The following is a 19,672-nucleotide window of genomic DNA, read 5'->3' on the forward strand; positions in this document are numbered from 1 at the left end:
CCTGGCCAATGGAAACAGAGGTGGGTGGGCTAACGCGCCGAGGGGGCCAAGTTGGTGAGCTGCCCGGTCGCTGCTCCCCAGGGATCGCCGACCCCGACGCAGGTAAGGAGGGTGGCTGCGTAGACCTCTCGCTTGCTCCTTCCCAGGGGCCCAGCCAGGAGGAGGTGGGGGCTTCAGGCTCCTCTGTAGTTTCATCAGGGAGACAAGAAAAGACTCCCTTAGAGAAACTCCGATGCACTGGAAGGGGTTTTATGGGTGGTGGGAATAAGCAGTAACTGCAGTGACTCCCATTAGAAGGGGCTTTCTCCCTCTCCAGCACCCCTGGGGCCTGCAGCCCCTTCCCCCAGAGCAGAGACTACTCCGTTCTGGAGCCGACTCCGCCCCCGTCGGCAGGTGGTGGTGCTGGTGGGTAGTCCCCGCGGCGGCCGGGAGCCGGCGAGGCGCCCGCCCATGGTCCCCGAGCTCGGAGGGCTGGGAACGGGGCTTGAGACGCTGGCCTCCTCAAAGACAGTAGGGACTTGGGAGTGGTGACTGAACCCCTGGGTTGTGTCTGGCTCTCTCTTACTTCCTCTCGCGGGGGTGGGGGTGGGACGAGCTAACTTCCGCCTCCCCCTGCCACTTTTTCCTGCTCTCTCGCTGCTGGGTTGGCTCACCTTTTGGGAATCTCTCTCCTGACACTCGGAGTTGGGGGCTGCCCCCTAGTGGAAGATGACGGAGCTGGGGGCTTGAAGAGGTTCCTGTCCCTCTCTGCGGTGGCAGTGTAGGGTGGGGAGGAGAGAGGCCACCACTTGGAACCCTGCTGAGAGGACTGGGGTCCCCTCCTCCCCCATCCCTGGTCCTGAGTGTGTTTGGGCGCGTGCATGCACGTATATTCGGTAGAAGCATACACTCTACTCCTGAACCTCAGGATACACAGGAAGGAGAATACATGTAAGTGAATCACTAGGGCGCTGAGTAGTCTGAGATGTGTGCAGACAGGCACTCCTGCAGCGGCCAGCTGTAGATGCCTTGCAGGGTGGGGGGCTGTGGGCATCGGTGTAGAGGGTGAAAGGGGCCGCAGTCTAGGACCAGTCTTCTTCAGCCTTACCTGGCCAGGAGATGGCCTCCTGGGGATGGTCTTTGAGCTGGAGAGGGGGCACTGAGGAAAACCAGGTGAGGGAGAGAGGATGTGAGTGACTGGGTGGGTGCGATTCCCTGCCATACAAAGTGTGCAGTGTCCACACACAGACTAATGGGGAACTGAGGCCCAAAGACAGGGAGCGACTTTTGGGGCTCTCATAGTCAACGGTGGCAGTTCTAGGACTAGGAGCCATGTGCAGAATCCAGGCAGCCCCGTACTCTGTGTTTCTGTCCTGGCCTGGTCCACCTGTCCAGGAAGCGCTTCTACCCCTCTTCTCAGCTTGGACCCCAGGCCTCTCTCCTCCTGGGGTTTGGGGTCCCATTCCCAGGCACTACCCATGGTCCACTTGTGAAACGAACCCAGGTCCAGTATAGTCTGGAGCCATCAAAGCCTGTCATCTCTATGTCTTGATATATGACGGGGGGAGTTACTTCACATCTCTGAGCCTCAGTTTCCTCCTTTGAAAAGTAAAGGTAATAATTTCTACTTTGGACAGTTGTTGCAAAGAAGAAAGAAAATAATGTAGAGTGTTGTCACTGGCTCCTAAGAGGCTCAACAAACATGACTGTTTTGGCCCCTCTAGGCAGCCGTAACATCTCTTGGGCCCACCCCATTGAGCTAGCAGGGCTGGCTGAGCTTGGGGGAAGAGTTGTTTAAGAAGTGAAAGGCTGCTCCCTTCCAGAGACCGAGGCTTACTTCCCTCTGATGATGCAGATCGGCAGCCCGGTGGGCACACGTGGTCTCCCCACATGCAGCTGGGTTTCGGCTCCAGGGCAGGGAGAGGTGGGGGAAAGGGAGGGGGTATGTTTGGGGATTCTGAAAGGGCCTGGTGGTATTGGGGGGCCCTTAGAACACAGGTGTCCCAAAGGTTGACTCAGCCTGTGTATCCCCTTCCTTGGGTGGGGAGGCGACAGTCAGTGGGCAGGTGGTGGCTGGCCTCTGGGGAAGGCAGCCCAGACTCCACCGGCACCGTACTTCCTTTTTCACAACTTTCTCAACCCCGTGGTTGCCAGTGTCATCAAGTGTCCTCCCCTCCCCTTCCCCCGCCAACAGGCCTTAGCAGGGTGCAGGTGTGAGCACAGCATCAGGCATCTAGGGTGGCTGGCTCGGGAAGTGGAACCCTGGCTTTTCTTCAAGGGGAGACTCCCTCCTTGCACCCCATCCCTGTCCTCTCATGGCTACTGATGCCTTCCCCACCCCTCGGAGGTGGTCCACATCCCCACAGATCAGACCCACAAAACCCACAAATCTTCCTGACTCTCACATACCCACGTCTCTACACACTCAGCCACAGAGACTGAGGTGTTAGGCCACATGTGGGGACACAGATTCACACACGTGCTCATGCCAGCATTCATGCTCATGGGTGTACACGCGCCGGTGCACGTGTGACACCCACACAGGACACACGTAGGAAACTGAATCTCAGGCCCCGCATCCTTCTTCCTGTCTGGACAGGGTGTGGCTGGGGAGGCTCAGCTAGGCCTGGGCCTGGGGCAGGGGGAGTGACTGGGCCCAGAATCGAGGGTGGCCTGGGCTTCAGCTGCTTGCCAAACGCCTCTAGGGGTTTCGCAGGTGGACCATGTGGACTCTGGTGAGCTGGGTGGCCTTAGTGACAGGGCTGGTGGCTGGAACACAGTGCCCAGACGGTCAGCTCTGCCCTGTGGCCTGCTGCCTGGACCTGAGAGGAGCTACCTACAGCTGCTGCAATCCCGTTCCGGTGAGTGCCCTTCGGCCCAGGCAAGAGCTAGCAGCCTGGGATTTCCCAAAGGTTCATCTTGGATTGGCCAGAGGAGGGGGCCGGGCTCGGTTCCTTCTGTTTACCCCTTTCTCTCGCTTCCCAGGACAAGTGGCCCACGGCGCTGAGCCGGCATCTGGGCACACCGTGCCGGACCGATGCCCATTGCTCGCCCGGCTACTCCTGCATCCTCACCGTCTCGGGGACCTCCAGCTGCTGCCCGTTCCCAGAGGTGAGGGTGCCATCAGGTCGATGGAGGGCTTGGGTCTGTGTTTATACTTTTCCTGCACCCTCTTCCCACCCTCAGGGAAATGGGCCTAGCCAACGAAGGCACCTCTGTGTCCCACAGGCCGTGTCATGCGGGGATGGCCACCACTGCTGCCCCCAGGGCTTCCACTGCAGTGCTGACGGGCGGTCCTGCTTCCAAAGATCAGGTGAGCCAGATGGGCAGCACATAGAGCCTGGAGCACCCAGGCGTGCAGCCAGCTGGGTGACCTTGATTCCTGCCCTCGTGTCCTCATTCACGTGACATCTGTACTAAGCAGCCCCCCTGCTCTGGAGAGAGGGGCAGCGCGGGGGCGAGGAGGGGTCAGGAGAGAATGTAAGACTCCAGACCCACGGCCAAGCATTCTGTGGGTGGGGACAGGCCAAGCTGGCCTGGTTTAAGGCCTACCCAGTCAGTGGATGCCTCTGCCCTGTGCCATATTGCTGGGGCAAGGACTGGCTTGGGGGACTGGGTTAGGAAAGCCTGGGGGAGCCCTGAGCCCTAGTGCCAGCCCCCGAATCCTCCTGTAGCGGGGCCTGCAGGCTCTGGTGCCACAGCTCCTCGAGTGGTGGGAGGAATGACCTTCACTGACGGGGTGGAATCCTGGGTCATCCCGTCCACAGATACCAAGCCCTTGGGTGCCGTCCAGTGCCCCGACAGACAGTTCGAATGCCCCAACTCCTCCACCTGCTGCAGTATGCCTGATGGCTCGTGGGGGTGCTGCCCCATGCCCCAGGTACAAGTTTGGGAAGATGGGGGGAGGGAGGAGGGCAGTGGGGGCAGAGGAAGGGCTGGAGGGAGCAAAGACATAGTCAGGGCCATCTCTTCTCAGGCTTCTTGCTGTGAAGACAAGGTGCACTGCTGCCCTCACGGCACCTCCTGTGACCTGGCTCGTGGCCTCTGCCTCACGGCTGCAGGCACCCACCCCCTGGCAAAGAAGGTCCCTGCCCAGAAGACTAAAAGGCCAGGTAAGGAGGTGGAAGAGTGTCGGGGTGTGAGCTGGGAGCGAGGAGAGGCCTCATCTAACTCCTAGCTGGGGAGACCTTCCCCTCCACCCTGGCTGCCCCTCACCTTTCTCTCTCCTTCCAGTGGTCTTGTGCCCGGATGCACAGTCCCAGTGCCCTGATGGTTCTACCTGCTGCAAGCTGCCCAGTGGAAAGTATGGCTGCTGCCCGATGCCCAGTGTGAGTGAGGGGCTGTAGCCAGTTGGGCTGTGCGTCCACAGCCATCTGGCCTGGACACCTACCTACCAGGCAGGGACTCCAAGGGGTGGGGCTGGCTGGCTGGTGGCTGGCTGGGAGCCTGGCTGCTCAGGACTCATGCCACCCCCTAGTGGGGGATTGGGGCAGTGCCAGCTGTCGGCCTGGCTGCTCCCTGAGCTCTAGGGAGACTGGAAATCCCAAAGACCACTTCGCCCTCACCCAGGCCACCTGCTGCTCCGACCACCTGCACTGCTGCCCCCAGGACACTGTGTGTGACCTGATCCAGAGTAAGTGCCTCTCCAAGGAGAACGCTACGGACCTCCTCATCAAGCTGCCCGCACACACAGGTACCGGGGGAGGCGGCAGACGCCGCCATTCCACCTGCACCATGAGGAGTGAGCAGAAATGGCCGCACGGAGGGGCCAGGGCAGGGACAGCCCCCTTTCGTCCACATTGGGCCTCGCCTTAGGATCACTGCCGGGGTGGCCTGAGCGGTACCCTCCATCCTTCACATCCGGTTCTAGCTGTGGAACTGACAAAGGGAGGGCACCCCCGAGGGTTCCCAGCGCCACTGCTGACCCATCCTCCTTGCCTGCCTCACAGTCCAGGAGGTGAAGTGTGACATGGAGGTGAGCTGCCCCGACGACTACACCTGCTGCCGCCTGCTGTCCGGGGCCTGGGGCTGCTGCCCTTTTGCCCAGGTACCGAGGAGCGGTGAGTGGCCTGGGCTGAGCAGAGGGTGGCAGCCAGCTAGGCCCCCCAGGCCCACCGTCCCCTCTCCCTCCACCCTAGGCTGTGTGCTGTGAGGACCACGTGCACTGCTGCCCGGCCGGGTTTAGGTGTGACACAGAGAAGGGTACCTGTGAACAGGGGGCCCGCCGGGTGCCCTGGATGAGGAAGGCCCCAGCCCACGTCAGCCTGCTGGACTCCCGAGCCGTGGAGAATGATATCCCCTGTGATAACGTCACCAGCTGTCCCTCCTCCAATACCTGTTGTCGACTCACGTCTGGGGAGTGGGGCTGCTGTCCTGCCCCAGAGGTGCATGGAAAGGGGGAGAGTATTGGGGGGAGGGACGGTGTCTTGGCCTGAGCACATGGCCAGGCTCCTGTTGCCTTGCTCTCCTGCCCTCTGCCTGGCCCACGGGTGGCACCAGCTCAGTCAGAGTCATTCCCAGCTGGAGGGGCTGTGAGCAGGAGAGGCAGAGTGGAGGCAGCGGGGGCTCAGCGCTCCATCCCGTAGTAGCTTCCTAGACCACCCTTTTCTGCCACCTCCCCAGGCTGTCTGCTGCTCAGACCACCAGCACTGCTGCCCCCAGGGCTACACGTGTTTGGCTGGGGGGCACTGTAAGAGGGGGAACAAGGTGGTGACCGGACTGGCCAAGTTGCCTGCCCGCCGGGCTTCCCTGTCCCACTCCAGAGACATGGGCTGTGACCAGCACACCAGCTGCCCCGTGGGGCAGACCTGCTGCCCGAGCCTGAGCGGGGGCTGGGCCTGCTGCCAGTTGCCACACGTGAGTGCCCACCTGCCTGCTTCCGGACAGGACAGGGGAGTCCAGTCCCAGGTGGGGGGAAGTTAGGTGGTCGAGAGTGTAATGCCCCTTTGTCCCCCAGGCCGTGTGCTGTGAGGACCGCCAGCACTGCTGCCCGGCTGGGTACACCTGCAACGTGAAGGCCCGATCCTGCGAGAAGGAGGTGGACTCTGCCCGCCCTGCTGCCCACCTGGACCACGGCCGGCACGTGGGTGTGGGGAACGTGGACTGTGGGGAGGGGCACTTCTGCCACGATAACCAAACCTGCTGCCGAGACAGCCGAGGGGGCTGGGCCTGCTGTCCCTACCACCAGGTCAGTGCCACCCCCCGCCCTGGGGCCGGGTGTGGGCCTGGGCCGGGTCCTGCCACGCGCAACTCTTGCCCCCCACTCCCACCATCCAGGGCACGTGTTGTGCGGACAGGCGTCACTGCTGTCCCTCTGGCTTCCGCTGTGGGGCCAAGGGCACCAAGTGTTTACTCCGGGAAGCCCTCCGCTGGGACGCTCCTCAGAGGGACCCGGCCCCGAGGCAGCTGCTGTGAGGAGGGACTGAGGACTGAAGACACTCCGCGGCCTTTGGGACCCTGCTCAGAGGGTGCCCACTGCTCAGGCCTCGCCAGCACCTCTCCGCCGCCACAGTCTCCCAGACCCCCATTTCTGAGTACCCCTGTCACCCTGGGAGGCGGGGCCTCAGTCTAAGGCCCTCCCTATCCCAACGAGGGCTTTCCACGTTTCCAGCTGCCATCCCCTCCGCCCATTTCCGTGGACCCTGTGGCCAGGTGCTGTTCCCTATCCACAGGTGTGCATGTGTGTGTGTGTGTGTGCGCGCGTGCACTGCAGTAAAGTTTGTACACTTTCTTAACAGTGTCTGATTTGGCCACCCTGCCTGCCCTCCCCAGGGGGCCCTGGAGCCAGGGCCCCCATCCAGTGTCCACATTTCCCCCACCTCACAGAAAGACACACAGAAGTTTATCTCACCAGTTTTATATTTGCTGTTGCCCACAGCGATCCCATCACATTCTCCCCTAGTCCCCAGAGCCGCCCCAGTCTCCAGCCCTGTGACATCGTAGCCCAGAGGTGGGCTAGTCGGCAAGCGGCACCCCCTCCCCTCCCAGGGGTCCACTAGAACGCCCCTCCCTTCCCAGCCCTCACACTAGCAGCTGAGGCCCAGGTGCCCCTCCTGCTTTCCCACGATAGAGCTTTCTATGTACAGCCACGTTTATACAGGCACTGCTTTCCCCCCACCCAGCCCTCCTCCCCAGCACCTCCCATCGGGGGTCTGGACCCCTCCCACCTCCCTCTCGGAGGCAGACATGGGTCCCTCCCGAGACATTACCCAGCACATACCACCGGACAGCTCCGCAGGCCCCCGGGCATCTTTCCAGGCCGGGGCTGGGGGCTAAGGGCGAGGGGCCCCGCGGCCCCCCGGAGCACGCACCCTGGGGGCGGGCCCAGGCGGAGGCGGCGGGGGCCGGCCCGGAGGCGGCGCCAGGCCGGGTGCTACTTGACGTTGAACACCATGAGCGGCCGCTCCTCCCGCCGCTGCCACGGGCTCTTCTTGTCGCCCGCCTCGTCGCTCACTTCCGCCCCCAGCTCGTCCTCCGGGCTGGTGAGCGAGTCGCGCCGCAACTCGCTGGCGCTGCTGCGGGAACTGTCCCCGCGGCTGCGGCCCCGCCCCCGGGGTACCGTGGCCGCCCGGCCCTCGGGCGCCGCCACCTCGTCCAGCAGCGGTGTCAGCGAGTTGTCCTCCGGGGAGCAGAGGCCCGTGCGGCTCTCGCTGCTGCTCGGCTCCGTGTCCTCGCTGAGCGCCAGGCGCGGGGGCGCGGGCGGCGGCGGCGGCGGCGGCGGCGGCGGCGGCGGCGGGGCGGCAGCAGGAGTGCGCTCCCGCTCCTCCCGCAGGGGCCGCCGGCGCGGCGGCCGCGCCTCGTGCACGTCGACGCCCGAGTCCAGGCTGGCATCGGTGCTGCGGCCGCCGCCGCCCGCCTGCAGGTCGATGTAGGAGTGGCGCACTTGCGAGTTGGAGCGCCCGTCGAGGGACACGAACCAGGCGCGCGGGTGAGGCTTCACGCCCAGTTCGAGCAGCTTCTTCTCGGTCAGCGCCTGCAGCTCCCCGTTGAGCTGCGCCATGGTCGACTCGTTGAACAGCACCGGGATGGTGACCGAGCCGCTGACCGGTGCCGAGCGCCCACTCCCCCAGCCCTCGCTGCCGCCACCCCCGCCGCCCTCGCCCCCCGCGCCCGAGTGGCCCGGCATCAGCGGGCGCTGGGGGTCGGGCTGGGGAAAAGGGCGCGCCGGGCCGGGGGCCGCGCCCTCGGGCGGGGCCGGCTCGTCGCTCGTCCCCGTTGCGCCCGCCTCGCCGCCGAGGCGCACGTAGTGCGCAGGGATCACCAGGGTGGGCATGACGTTGCGGTAGACGCTGTCCTTAAGGTGGTCGATGGAGCCACAGAAGATGAGCTGCCCCGCCTGGCTGAGCGACGGCGGCCGCGCCAGCTGGTCCACCGACTGAGACAGCAGGAAGTCGGGGGTCTTGCTCTCGGCCGCCCCCTTGTGGCCCAGGTAGTGCTCGAAGGGCGGTGGCGGCGAGGGCGGCTCCTGCAGGAAGGCCGCGGTCCCCGGGGGGCCCCGCCGGTACTCCTCCAGGCCTGGCTCCAGCCCGCCGGGACCCTCGACGGAGCGGGCGCCCTTGAGCCCGGCGCCCTCGCCCCCGCGGGCACCCGCAGGCTCGGCGGCTGGGCGGCCGGCGGAGCGCGGCTTGGCACGGAAGAAGTCGTCCCGGGAGGCGGCCAAGTCATGGGAGCTGGAGAAGGCTGAGTGGAGGGGGCCTGGAGGCGGAGCCTCGGGATCCCCCGACGGGGCTGGCTCCAGGGGTCCCCCACAGATGAGATGCAGCTGGGACATAGAGGTGGCCTGGTCTCGTTTGTTACCGTCAGAGGGCCCGGAGAGCTGCAGCTTGCGGTGCTGTTGCCTCGGCTTCAGGCAGCGCCTCCTGGAGACAGGGGGCAGAGCGGGACCGTCAGGAAAGGGTGGAGGCCAGAGCAGCTCCCTAAACCCGCAGTTGGAAGATGGGGAATGGATATAGTTGGAGGTGGTGGGGACAGTGCCTGGGACTCAAGAGAGAGGTTGGGGAGCCCAGATGGGTCCTGGGAGAGGTGTGCGGAAAGAGCTTGAGAGTCTGTGGGGGGAGCAGCCAGCAGCTGTGCCCATTTGGGCCTCCCTCGGCATAAACTGCACTCCTTGGGACATAGCAGGTGCAGTGAGAGCCGGGGAGAAGCACCTAAGCCACCCAGGGGCATGTGTGGCCTGAGGACCCCTGAAAGTGAGGGCTGGGTGGTAGAAGCAGCTGCAGAGTGTCCCTGGAGGGGCCTGGCCTGCAGCTCCTGCTTCCTCTCCCCCGTCTTTTGGTCTTTGCATGTGCATATACAGTGCTTTCCTGTCAGGCCTTGAGGATCGAAGTTGTGTTTTATGCATCTTTGGGGCCTCGAGCACCCAGCACAAGACCAGGCATGGAGCTGGCCTCAGTCAGTGCCTGGGATGAGAGGAGGCTGGGGGATTGGGAAGCAGTTGGAGGGGATGCGGGGCACTCACCGGCAGTAGTAGATGAGCAGACACAGCAGAATGAGCACCAGCAGGGCCAGGGCTGCCAGGATGGTGAGCAGGAAGATGGTGTGGTAGGTGCCGATGTCCTGGATGCCCGACGTGATGGTGACCAGCCCTGTGCGGGGCAAGAGCTTAGCATTCGCAGGTGTGGGTGTCCCTCCTGCCGTTCAGGAGTCCACTCTCCCAGCCTCCCTTTCTACTACCCACCACCCCTGCTGTCCCCCCACTCTCACCAGCCGTGGGGGAGGCCATGGCAGCCGCCCAGTACCCCAGCTGAGGGGAGATGAAGGTCCAGTAGAGCTGCCGGCCTTCCTTCCGGATCACACCAGTGCCATTGCGTACCCACAGCCCTGGGAGAGGCAAGGGTTTCATCAAACTCAGTGTCCCCCCAACTTAAGTCCTACTTTCTCTCCCCAGACTCTAGCACCTGCACCTCCTTGAGGCACTCACCACTCTTGGGGTCGAACCTCCAGGCTGGAATGCTGGTGCCTGCAGTGAGGGCACGAGGCTCCGAGGGCACAGGCAGGGACAGGTGAATGGGGCCTGAGAGCGGCACCTCTGTCCCATTACCTGCCAGCAGGTGCACGCTCACAGCAGCCACGGGCATCAGCTCCAGCCAGGAGCCATTGCCTGCAGGAAGGGGACACAAGTGATGAGGGCTAAAGCCTGGTGGGGAGAACATCCCTTCCATGGCTGGCACCCAGCATACCTGAGCTGGAGGCCTCCGTGCCCAGGAAGGCAGGGAAAGCCCACATTTCATGCTGGGTGCTGGCAGGTGTGAGCGAGGCCCAGAGCTGGCTGTAGGTAGAGCTGACAGGTAGGCGGGCAGCCCGGCGCTGGAACTGCACCCAGGGCTGGGAGCGGGCACCTGGATGGAAAGAGGGGCTGCAGTGGCCTGGCCAGGGACAAGGGTCCCCAGGGACCAGAGCAGAAAGCAATTATCTAAAGAGAAGGGGAGCCAATGGGTTAGGCCACTTGGGAAGGCCAGGAAGGGTGGTGACTTGGGGAGAGAACTGGGCAGGCTTAGAATGATAACCTAGAAGGGACATGGACCTGTAATCTTCTGGTCCTGGCTGTGTGACCCCCGAGCAAGTTACTTGCTCTCTCGGAAACACTCTTTCCGTGTTAATTTATAAAATGACGAGGTTCAGGTCCTCAAACAATTATTATTGCCTACTGTGTGGCAGGCACTGTGTTAGTTTGTGAGGATACAAAGAGGAATAAGATGCAGTTTACAATTCCCTGCCTTCAAGTTCACAGTCTAGTGCGTCACTGTTCATTACAGTACCCGTTAGAACTTCCCGCTATGGATGGAAATGTTCTGTGTCCTGCTGCCTGTAACAGTACCCACTAGACACACAGGACTGTTAAGCACTTGACACGTAGCTAGTGCGACTGGGGAACTGCATTTATTTTTAATTCTAAAAAGCTTAATGAACTTTTAATTTATTCAAATGTAAATAGCCACATGTGGCTACTGCATTTGACAACTTAGGGGGTGTGTGTGTGTGTGTGTGTGTGTGTGTGTCTATCTGTCTGTCTGGCTTGGAGCAGAGGGGATGTATAAACAGTATTCCAATATAATATGGTAATAGCTAACATTTATTAAGCTTTAAGATATGCTGGCACTGTTCTGAGCAGGTTACTTATATTAACCCCTGAAATTAGCACAACAGCCCCTGAGGTAGGTGCCTTTATTATCAGCCCCATTTTATAGATGCAGAAATGGAGGCGGGAGAAGTTCAGTAACTTGCCCAAGGTCACTGGAGCCTGATTGAAGCCCAGGCAGTCTGGTGCCAGGGCCCCTCCTCTCACCCACCGTTCCATCCTGCCTCGGTGGTAAAATAGCGTGGTGCAAGGGGAGCTTGGCCTGCCCAGCTCGGGAATGCCGTGCGGAGCCCTGCAGTGTGAGTAAGAGTCAGCCGGGAAAGAAAGTGGAAAGGGACTTCCAGGAGGACTGACAGGAGAGAGGCCCCAGGGGCACGAGGCGGCTTGCTGGTCGGGGCACTGCAGGTGACTGCGCCAGGCCCTGGAGGGCGCTGCCAGCTTTGTGAAAGAGTCTAGGCTTTCTGCCAAAAGCAGTGGGAGCCGTGGGAGGGTTTAAGCTCGGGTTCGTTTGGCATTTTAGAAACCTCCAAAGACATCTTAGAAGCCTCTGGTTCAGGATCAGAGAGAGGAAGAGGAGCAAACCAGAAAAGTAATTGGGGACAAGGGCTCAAGATAAGAATATAAATTGGGGAGGGGAGGCTCTCCCTCCAGAACCCACAGTGGCTCCCTAGTACTAGCCAGATGGAATTTACCCTCTGCCTGGCTTCGTCAACCAGTCTACACCACGTCCCCATCCTGTATAGCCAGACCAGAGCATCCCCTGCACCCTCACGGTCCCCTTCTGCCCCTGCATCTCGATTCCTCTCCAGCAAAGGTGCCTTTGCTCCCCCTTCAACTCCCGAGCCCCCGCGTCCCACAGCTCCCTTCGCCAAATCCCCTCACCCTGCTATTCTCCCACGTGAGGGTCCTCTCAGTATTGAAAGCAGCTGCCCTCCGCTCCCCTGCCCTGCCTGATCTGTAATTATCTCAGCGTTTGCAATGCTCTGTCTGTCTTCCTAGTCGTCGGGGAACTCCACCAGGTGGGAGGCCACTCTGCTCTTCCTTACCATTATTCCCCAGCACCGGAGACAATGCCTGGCACAGCACAGGTGCTGCAGGAAGTATTGGTTGGGTGAGACCGAAAGCCTGGTGGGTGGACAAGGGCCACTGTGGGATTGCTCCAGTCCTTGCACTTGATAGGTGTTTTATGCCTGTGGAATGACCCTGGCTCCTGACATAGCCAGGCACCCAGTAGGTGCACAAGAAATACGTGTGGATCCACTGAAGATAAGGTGGCAGGAAATGGGAATTCTGATGGTAGGAGTAGAGGGAGAATAGAAACCACGAGAAGCCCCAGTAACAATCAACATTTATTGACCACCTTCTATGAAGTTTTTCACATGCTCGATGATATTTAATCCTCACCTAAATTTGATGATGTAGATACTATCAATTGTTCACATCTTACAGACGAACAAACTAAGGCTCAGAGAGGTTAAGTGATTTGCCCAAGGGCACCCAGCTAACATGTGGCAGGCGAAGTTCTCTATACCCAGTCAGGGAGAGGGAAGAGGAGCTGGTGTGGGCGGAGGGGTGGGGGAGTGGAGAGCGGGGAGTCTTACCAGGAGAGCCCAAGAGGATGTGAACCAGGTCCTCATAGAGGATGAGGGTGGCCGGCCGCTCGGGCAGCAGGTAGAGGCTGACTGACGCGTACACTGCAGGAGGGATGGTCTGTCAGCTCCAGAGAAAGCCCCCTCCCTCCCCTAGGCTGGCACTCCCACCATCTGAATCCCAGTGGCTTCATCCTCCCTCAGCCCCCTGTGCATACCCCAGCCCAGGCAGCAGCTGCTGGAAAGCCTGCCCTCTCCGCCCCCAAGGACTATTTTGGGAAGGGGCTGATGGGGTCAGCTGCTCCCCACCCCCTCCAGCTGCCCCTGCACTCACGGGGCAGCTTGTCAACACGCCAGGGCACAGAGTTGGTGAGGAAGCCAGGGCGGGCAGCAGTGACCAGCACCCAGGTGCCCAAGCGGTAGCTGAGGGGCACTGTGGCCACGCCCTCTGAATCCGTGGTGCTGGCGGCCAGCAGCATCCGGTTCCCAAATACATCCACTGAGGCCCGGGCCAAGGGCACAAGCTCCCCGCTCACGTACACCTGCACCTTGATCAGAATCTCTGTGGGCAAGATGGGGTGAGGGGAGTGAGGAGGAAGGAGGAGGCATGAGAGAACCGGGGGGAGCCTCGAGCTCAGAGGAGGGGGCTGTGGGTTGGGCGTGGCTTTGGGGCCCAGGCTAGACAAGGTATTATAAGAGCCAGCATTTATAGAGCCCTCATTTAAACCTCACATCAGCCTGTGAGGGAGGTGGTACTATTAGCATATTTCATCAAGTCTGACACATGCACATTTTGACATTTTAACACTTGTGGATTCAGGCTACACCTATGATCGATATGTCAGGATCAGGATCAGAATCGGCAGCATTTTTTTTCCTCTTTTACTGGCACATGAAATAAATAATGGTGTAACTTACAGTCAGTGATGTATTAGACTCGATGTCTTAGCCCATATGGAAACTGAGGCCCAAAGAGTTTAGATACTTGTACTACAGTAAAGTGGGAGATCTGGGATCCAAACCAGGGAGTCTGTCTCTAGCCCCAAATTCTTAACCACTGGACCCTATGGGGCTGGTGTCAGGGAGAGGAGAGGGAAGGAGGGCTGAGAAAGGATGAATAACCGGAGAACCAGGGATCTGCGAGTGGAGAGGAGAGCGGTCAAGTTTCAGCCATTTGGAAGGGAGGAAGGGGGGTTGGGTCAGAGTTTGGGTTCTCAAGAAAAAACTGAGAAGGGGACACCAGCAGGTTGGCCATTCCCATCATTCATCCTCTGCCCAGAATCCTTTGCACACACCTGTTTCCCTTCAGATTTAGGGACTCACACAACCCCTAAGGCCAAACAAGTACCTCCTGACCCCTCCCCCTCACATGGACTGCCAGCCCCCTCCCAGCTGGTCAGCTACAGTCAGTCACCATGGCAACGCCCTCATTCCTCCCAGGAGATGGGCAGGGAGCTGGGGCCCTGGCAAGGGGAAGGAGATCTGGGGGGGCCGACCCAGGCCCAAGGGTAACCAGTGTGGAGGAGGCTGGGAAGGGAAGTCCAAGTCTTTCTTTCCAGCCACCCCTACCCCTGGCCTCAAGATGGTCTGGCCAGGTTGGCCTGCAGGTGTCCCGAGCTCAGATGGGATGACAGGGTAGCGACCAGCCTTGAGTTGTTCTCGTGGATTCTGCAGGCAGCCTCTCTGATCCACGGCACCAACTACCTCTTCCCACTCAGCACAGCCCCTCCTCAAGAACGTGACTCACCCCTACCTTGCTGCCAATAATGGGAGTGGGTGTCATGCCTGGAAAGGTACAGAGGCCTCAGTGTGGGGCCCAGGAGGGAGGTGGGGAGTGGGCTGGGTGCCAGACACAAACCTAGGAGAGGCCAGGTACGGGAGGAAGACCCCGGAGCCGAGGGCAGCAGGGCATGTGGAGGTCACGGGGCCTCACGGGTGGAGCCTGACATTCAACAGCGACAGGTGTCTTGTCTCAGGCTTTCAACCAACCCCAGGGCCAGCACCACGCCTGCCCTTGGCATCCCATCCAGCTGTTCGCCTGAGCCCACCTCCCTGTCGCTTCCCAGGCCAGAGCCCAACTCGGCGGGTGGCTGCACACACTCGAACCTTTCCTGCTTTCTGGTTCTCCGGGGAACCGGTAGCCTCCCCGCACCACCACCCCCTCTCCCGGCCACCCAGCAGGAATTTTGAGAAGCTAGAGGGGCCTGCCGACTCCCCACTCCTACCCCAGGCTAGGAGCAGCTGTACAGAGCAGCTGGGAAGACGGGACCCGGGAGTCTGGAATATGGTCATTTGAAGGAATGCCTTGGGTTCAAGGGCCAGAGCATTAGCAAAGGGGAGGGGGCTTAGGGAATAACACAGGGGTGGGCAGGTAAGGCCTGAGGAGGCATCAGTGCCAAGCTGGGGAGGGGGTGGGCAGGTACCCTTCCCCCTTTCCCTCAACTTGGGCCCCCAGCTAGTGGCCTGGGAGAACCCCCTCTCCTGGCTCTATTCCAGCCAATTCCCTGGGCCACCTCCCCTGAGGTGAAGGTCTTGAGGGAGAGGTTTCCTGAAAAAACAGGGCCCCTTCCTACCCATCAAAGCCTCCTCTCCTGCAGGGAGCAGGGAAGACTGAAGCCGAGGAGATCCTTCCCCATTCCTCAAAGCCTGACATTCCATACAGGATCCGCCTGTCCAGGCTTCAGCCCTGCCTCATTCCAGGAGGAAATCCGACCCCCTCCCTTCATCCGGACCCCACTTCCCTCATCCAACCCCCCCCCCCGCTTTTCCTGTCAGCTCCTTGGTGGAAAGGCGAAGAGTGGAGAGCAGGGATGGGGCTAAGAGGCAGGAGTGGGGAGAACAGTGGCTGGGGTGCGTGGCCAGGGGCTGGGAGGCGGGCGCGGGCTGGAGTGGGTGGAGGCCCCTGAGAACCCAGGCGTCGGCAGGGAGTCACGGCCCGGCTCTCCCACCTCTCCCGCTACAGGAGCCCGCCCTGCTCCCAACCTCACACACCCACCTGGGCCCGTGAGGCGCTGGGAGGGTCTCCTCCACTGCGATGCAGAGGTGAGATGAGGAGGGGGTGACCTGGGGGGGGGGCTGCGGACAGGAGTGGCTGGAGGCCTGCTGGACGGGGACCCAGGCACCTGCCCTCCCAGCCGGCACTGTCCACGGCCAGTTAGCCAGCTCAGCATGGCTCCGCCACCACAGCCCTGCCATGCGCCTTGAGCTGGGAATCACAACGTACCTCTTTTTCCAGACAGCCCCCCAACTGCAGCCCCTCCTCCATCATGAGCCCATCAGCGTTTCTTTGGTGCACCCCAAATTCTGAACCTGGGAGGCCGTCTGGGGGCTGTCAGACTCCGGGACGAAGAACCCCATTCGAGCAGCCGATCCGCCCACCGCCTCACCCACTCCCCCTCTCCCCTCCCCCCTTCAAACCCAGCTCTAGGCGCCCAGCCCCCGTCCGGGCCCAGGGTGGCAGCCGCTGCCTGGGCTCCCACCCAGCCGGGTCGGGAGCGAGGAACCCGCTGGGGGCTGCAGAGCGGGCGGCCGCCCCAGCCCGCCCCTGGGCGGGTGTCTTCGATAGACAATGGCTCAGGCAGCAGCGCCTCGCGGACCAGGAGGGAGAAAAACAAGGCGGGAGGGGGCGACGGCGCGGAGCCTGGGGACCCCCGCCCTCCCCATTGTGTCTCCCCGAGACCCCCGCCCGGCGGTCTCCCTCTCCCTCCCTCCTCTCCCCCGTAAGCGAGGACCCCAGGTCGCCTAGCTCCCCCCACCCAAATCCAGGGAATAGAACACCCCCCAATTCACGAGCGCCGCGAAGAGGGGGCTGGCGGGCGGGGGCCCGATCGCGGGGGTGGGGGGCTCAGGCCCGCGATCACTGCCCCTCCCGGCCAACACTCACCCTGCGGGCTGGGGGACTCCGGCGGCGACTTGCCGGGAGCCCGGGAGGCGCCGCCGAGCAGCAGCCCCAGCAGCGGCAGCAGCCGCGCGAGGACGCTGGGGCCACTCTGCGGCGGCATCGCGGGGCTCGGCCCGGCCCTAATGGCCCATGGCTCCCGCCCGGCCCCACTCGGCCGGCCCCGCTCAGCCCCAGCTCTGCGCCGCGCCGCGCGGCTCGGGCTCCCGCTCGCGTTCCAGCTCTTGCTGCGGCGGCCGCTCAGTGCGATTGTCTCCGCCAGGAGCCGCCGCCAGCGCCCCCTGCAGGCGACGCCCCACCACGCGGGACTCCGGGCACCGCCCCCTCGCTGTCCACAGCCCATCCCGAAGCCCCCGCCGCGTGCCCAGAACCCCAGCTGCTAGGGAGTGTAGCAAATAGGGTCCAATCACAGGGGTTCTCAGAGTTCCTGAGCCCCGGAAATCTGTTGCAGAATTTTGAGAGGGAGAATGACTGTTGTTTACAACACAAAGGGTTGGTCATAAGTGTCTCCTTAAACTGTAAGAACTACCCAGTTCTCTCCGCACAAACACCTGCTCAATGTTGGGGAGGTAGGGCGCAGCCCCCTTGGGAATCACCCAGTCTGGGTTCTCGTCTAGCTTCTGCCTCTTCTTGAGCCGTAAGCTAGTTACTTAATCTTCTGCTCCACAGCCTTCCTTTAGAATGAGAGTTGTAATAATCTCTACCTCGTGGGGTTATTGTACCAATTAAAAGAGATAATGACGTAAAGGGTCTAGCATGTGCTTGACTGGAGCAGGGGCACAATAAATGGTGCTACTGGTGGCCCAGCGTGAGGTGGGGGCTCACCACCGCCCAGGTAGTAGCAGATCCATCGCTGGGCAAACATAATGCTTGGAACCCCACGTTTGAATCCCACACTGGAAGCTTGCCCGGGCCCCAGCCAAGCGCTCTTTCTTCCCAGTTTCTGGTTGTCCTCATCATTCAACTTCTGGGTGGTCAAACCCTCATCTAATCTGGTTATCCCTCTCCTGGTTCTCTCTGGCTTGTCACCTCTTTCTCACAATATCGTGCCCTGTATAGGACTGGATGCTTAGGGCAAGGAACTCCGTCCCCCAGAGGTCAAGCTTTTCTCCTGGTTAGGTCCTGGTTGGGTCTCCTGACATAAGGACACATTGTTGTGAGCTTGTGAACAAAACCACCTTTCTTTCTTTCATTCTCTTTCTCTCTTTCTTTCTTTCTTTCTTTTTCTATCTTTCTATCTTTCTTTCTTTCTTTCTTTCTTTCTTTCTTTCTTTCTTTCTTTCTTTCTTTCTTTCTTTCTTTCCTTTCCTCCCTTCCTCCCTCCCTCCCTCCCTCCTTCCTTCCTCTCTCTCATTCTCTCTCCCTCCTTTTCTCTTTCTTTTATTCTTTCTCATAAATTTCCATCTATTCAGATTTCCCAGTCTTATGTAACCAATTTTTTCACAACCTCAACGCAGGATTTAGCACTCATTCCTGGTGAATTTCATCTTGTTGGTTTCAACCCAACTTTACAATCTGTCAAGGCTGCCTTGAATCTGCTTCATCACCCATTGTATTGGAGCCGCCTCTCAGCCCGGAGCCATCTGCAGGGTGAAGAGCAGCTTCGCTGCCTCCATTCAAGGGACTCATGACAATCACAGGCAGCGGAAGGACGGAGCTTTGGGACACCCCCATAGAGATCTCCTTCAGCTTTATCAAAATTGTTCGGTTTTAAATCTGAGTCTCTATCATTCAGCTCACATTTCTGTCTTGTTTATAAGGACAAATGCCAAATGCTTTGCTGGATCAAGATAAATTGTCTGGGGCCATCCAATTACAATGGTGGAGGGGAGAGGGAGTTTGGCTGGTGTTCAAGGATCACAGCTTACTCTTTTCCTAAATGGTCACAGTCACACAACTAGAAACCTGTTCTGGAACTTGCCATGCATGGATGTCAAATTGTTCTCTTCTTTTCAGAATTTACCTTTTACCCCTTTGGGTAAAATCAAATACCAGCAGCTCTTGTGAGGTAAGTCTGTATATCAGTGGCTTCCCCCAACACTTAGCATCAAGTCCAAAGTCTTCCCCATGGCCACAGCCACAAGGTGCTGCCTCCCTGCCCCCACCCCTGACCTCGTCCGGACCCCTCTCCTGCCTCCAGCCCAGGGGCCTCCTTTCTTTTACTTGAATACATCAAGCCTGCTCCCACTTCAGGCCTCTTCATTGGCTGCTCTTTCTGTCTAGAACACTTTATTCCCTCCAGCTGCCTGCTTCATTCATTCATCTCTCTGCTCACCTCATTAGAGAGACCTTCCCTGACTACTCTCCCTAAAATGTCAGCCCTCTCCCAACACCCACTGAATTTGATCACTATCTCCTTATCTTTATTTCAACTCCCAGCATTGACTGCCACTGACCATACATTAATCTGTTTATTCTTTACTCCTGGTTGAATGTAAATTCCATGAGCTCAGGGACCTTGTTTTGTCCACTGCTCCACCCCAGCACTGGAACAGTACCAGGTCCATGGTGCTCAATAAATATTGAACTCATGAACCAACAACCTCTCAGGTCTCCAAGAGGACCCCCCACCTCTATCCGCTGACTCCAGTCTCTGCGGTGGGACAGCTGTCTTCCACTCCCAGCCCTCCTGTGAGCTCCCCACCTGTGCCCTTGTTCCTAACTGAAGACGCTTCCCCTTGGCGGGGAAGAAGGAACAGCAAACAGCAGGTGGCCGGAGAGCAATGCCTGCTCTCCGTCCCTGCCGTGACTCTGCCTTCCTCAGACTGAGGGCTACTCAGTCTCCTTCCGCCCCTCCTCACTCTGAGTACAGCTTTAGGCACCCTCTTTTATGAGTGGGGACAGTGTGTTATTTCCCCAAATCTCAGATCATCTTGAGGTTTGATTCCCTCAAAATCATGGAAAAAATATTGTTTAAAGCCACCCACCAGGGACGCAGCCTGCCTTCTCGATGCTCCCAACCCCCATCCCACCCAGTCACCCTGACACCCCACCCCCCTCCAGTCTCACTTGGAGGCTTTGCCACCCTTTCTCCCTTGTTCCACCCCCACTCTCTACTCCCTGACACTCCCCAAAGACAGTAATTCGCACCCTTTGCCCTGGCAGAGACCCTCTCTGCTCTCATTTCTG

At 60.3% G+C, this 19,672-nt stretch overlaps 2 protein-coding genes across 7 annotated transcripts; one reads left to right on the forward strand and one right to left on the reverse strand.

The window, feature by feature from the left end:
• Window positions 1–6,709, forward strand: GRN (granulin precursor). Of its 6 annotated transcripts, none has more exons than XM_060135447.1 (13): window positions 1–102; window positions 2,696–2,840; window positions 2,965–3,090; window positions 3,208–3,292; window positions 3,747–3,859; window positions 3,956–4,091; window positions 4,213–4,307; window positions 4,549–4,720; window positions 4,929–5,026; window positions 5,118–5,363; window positions 5,602–5,835; window positions 5,936–6,166; window positions 6,256–6,709. In XM_060135447.1, exons 2-13 carry the CDS (start codon window positions 2,703–2,705, stop codon window positions 6,391–6,393), a joined length of 1,812 nt encoding a protein of 603 aa, XP_059991430.1. In that variant the 5' UTR covers window positions 1–102; window positions 2,696–2,702; the 3' UTR covers window positions 6,394–6,709. The 6 variants fall into 6 exon arrangements, with proteins under 6 accessions (XP_059991430.1, XP_059991429.1, XP_059991431.1 ...); XM_060135446.1 differs by having other exon boundaries at window positions 5–20; window positions 2,685–2,840; XM_060135448.1 differs by having other exon boundaries at window positions 5–20; window positions 2,685–2,840; window positions 4,549–4,672.
• Window positions 6,710–7,055: 346 nt separating this feature from the next.
• FAM171A2 (family with sequence similarity 171 member A2) lies at window positions 7,056–16,792 on the reverse strand. The gene is made up of 8 exons (XM_060133632.1): window positions 16,529–16,792; window positions 12,980–13,207; window positions 12,658–12,750; window positions 10,158–10,316; window positions 9,899–10,078; window positions 9,682–9,798; window positions 9,437–9,563; window positions 7,056–8,837 (listed from the first exon to the last, which is right to left on the reverse strand). The coding sequence occupies exons 1-8, from the start codon at window positions 16,644–16,646 to the stop codon at window positions 7,352–7,354; spliced, it is 2,508 nt and encodes an 835-aa protein (XP_059989615.1). The 5' UTR covers window positions 16,647–16,792; the 3' UTR covers window positions 7,056–7,351.
• Window positions 16,793–19,672: the final 2,880 nt, after the last annotated feature.

This window comes from Lagenorhynchus albirostris, chromosome 20, assembly GCF_949774975.1.
Source record: "Lagenorhynchus albirostris chromosome 20, mLagAlb1.1, whole genome shotgun sequence".
Taxonomy (NCBI): Eukaryota; Metazoa; Chordata; class Mammalia; order Artiodactyla; family Delphinidae; genus Lagenorhynchus; species Lagenorhynchus albirostris.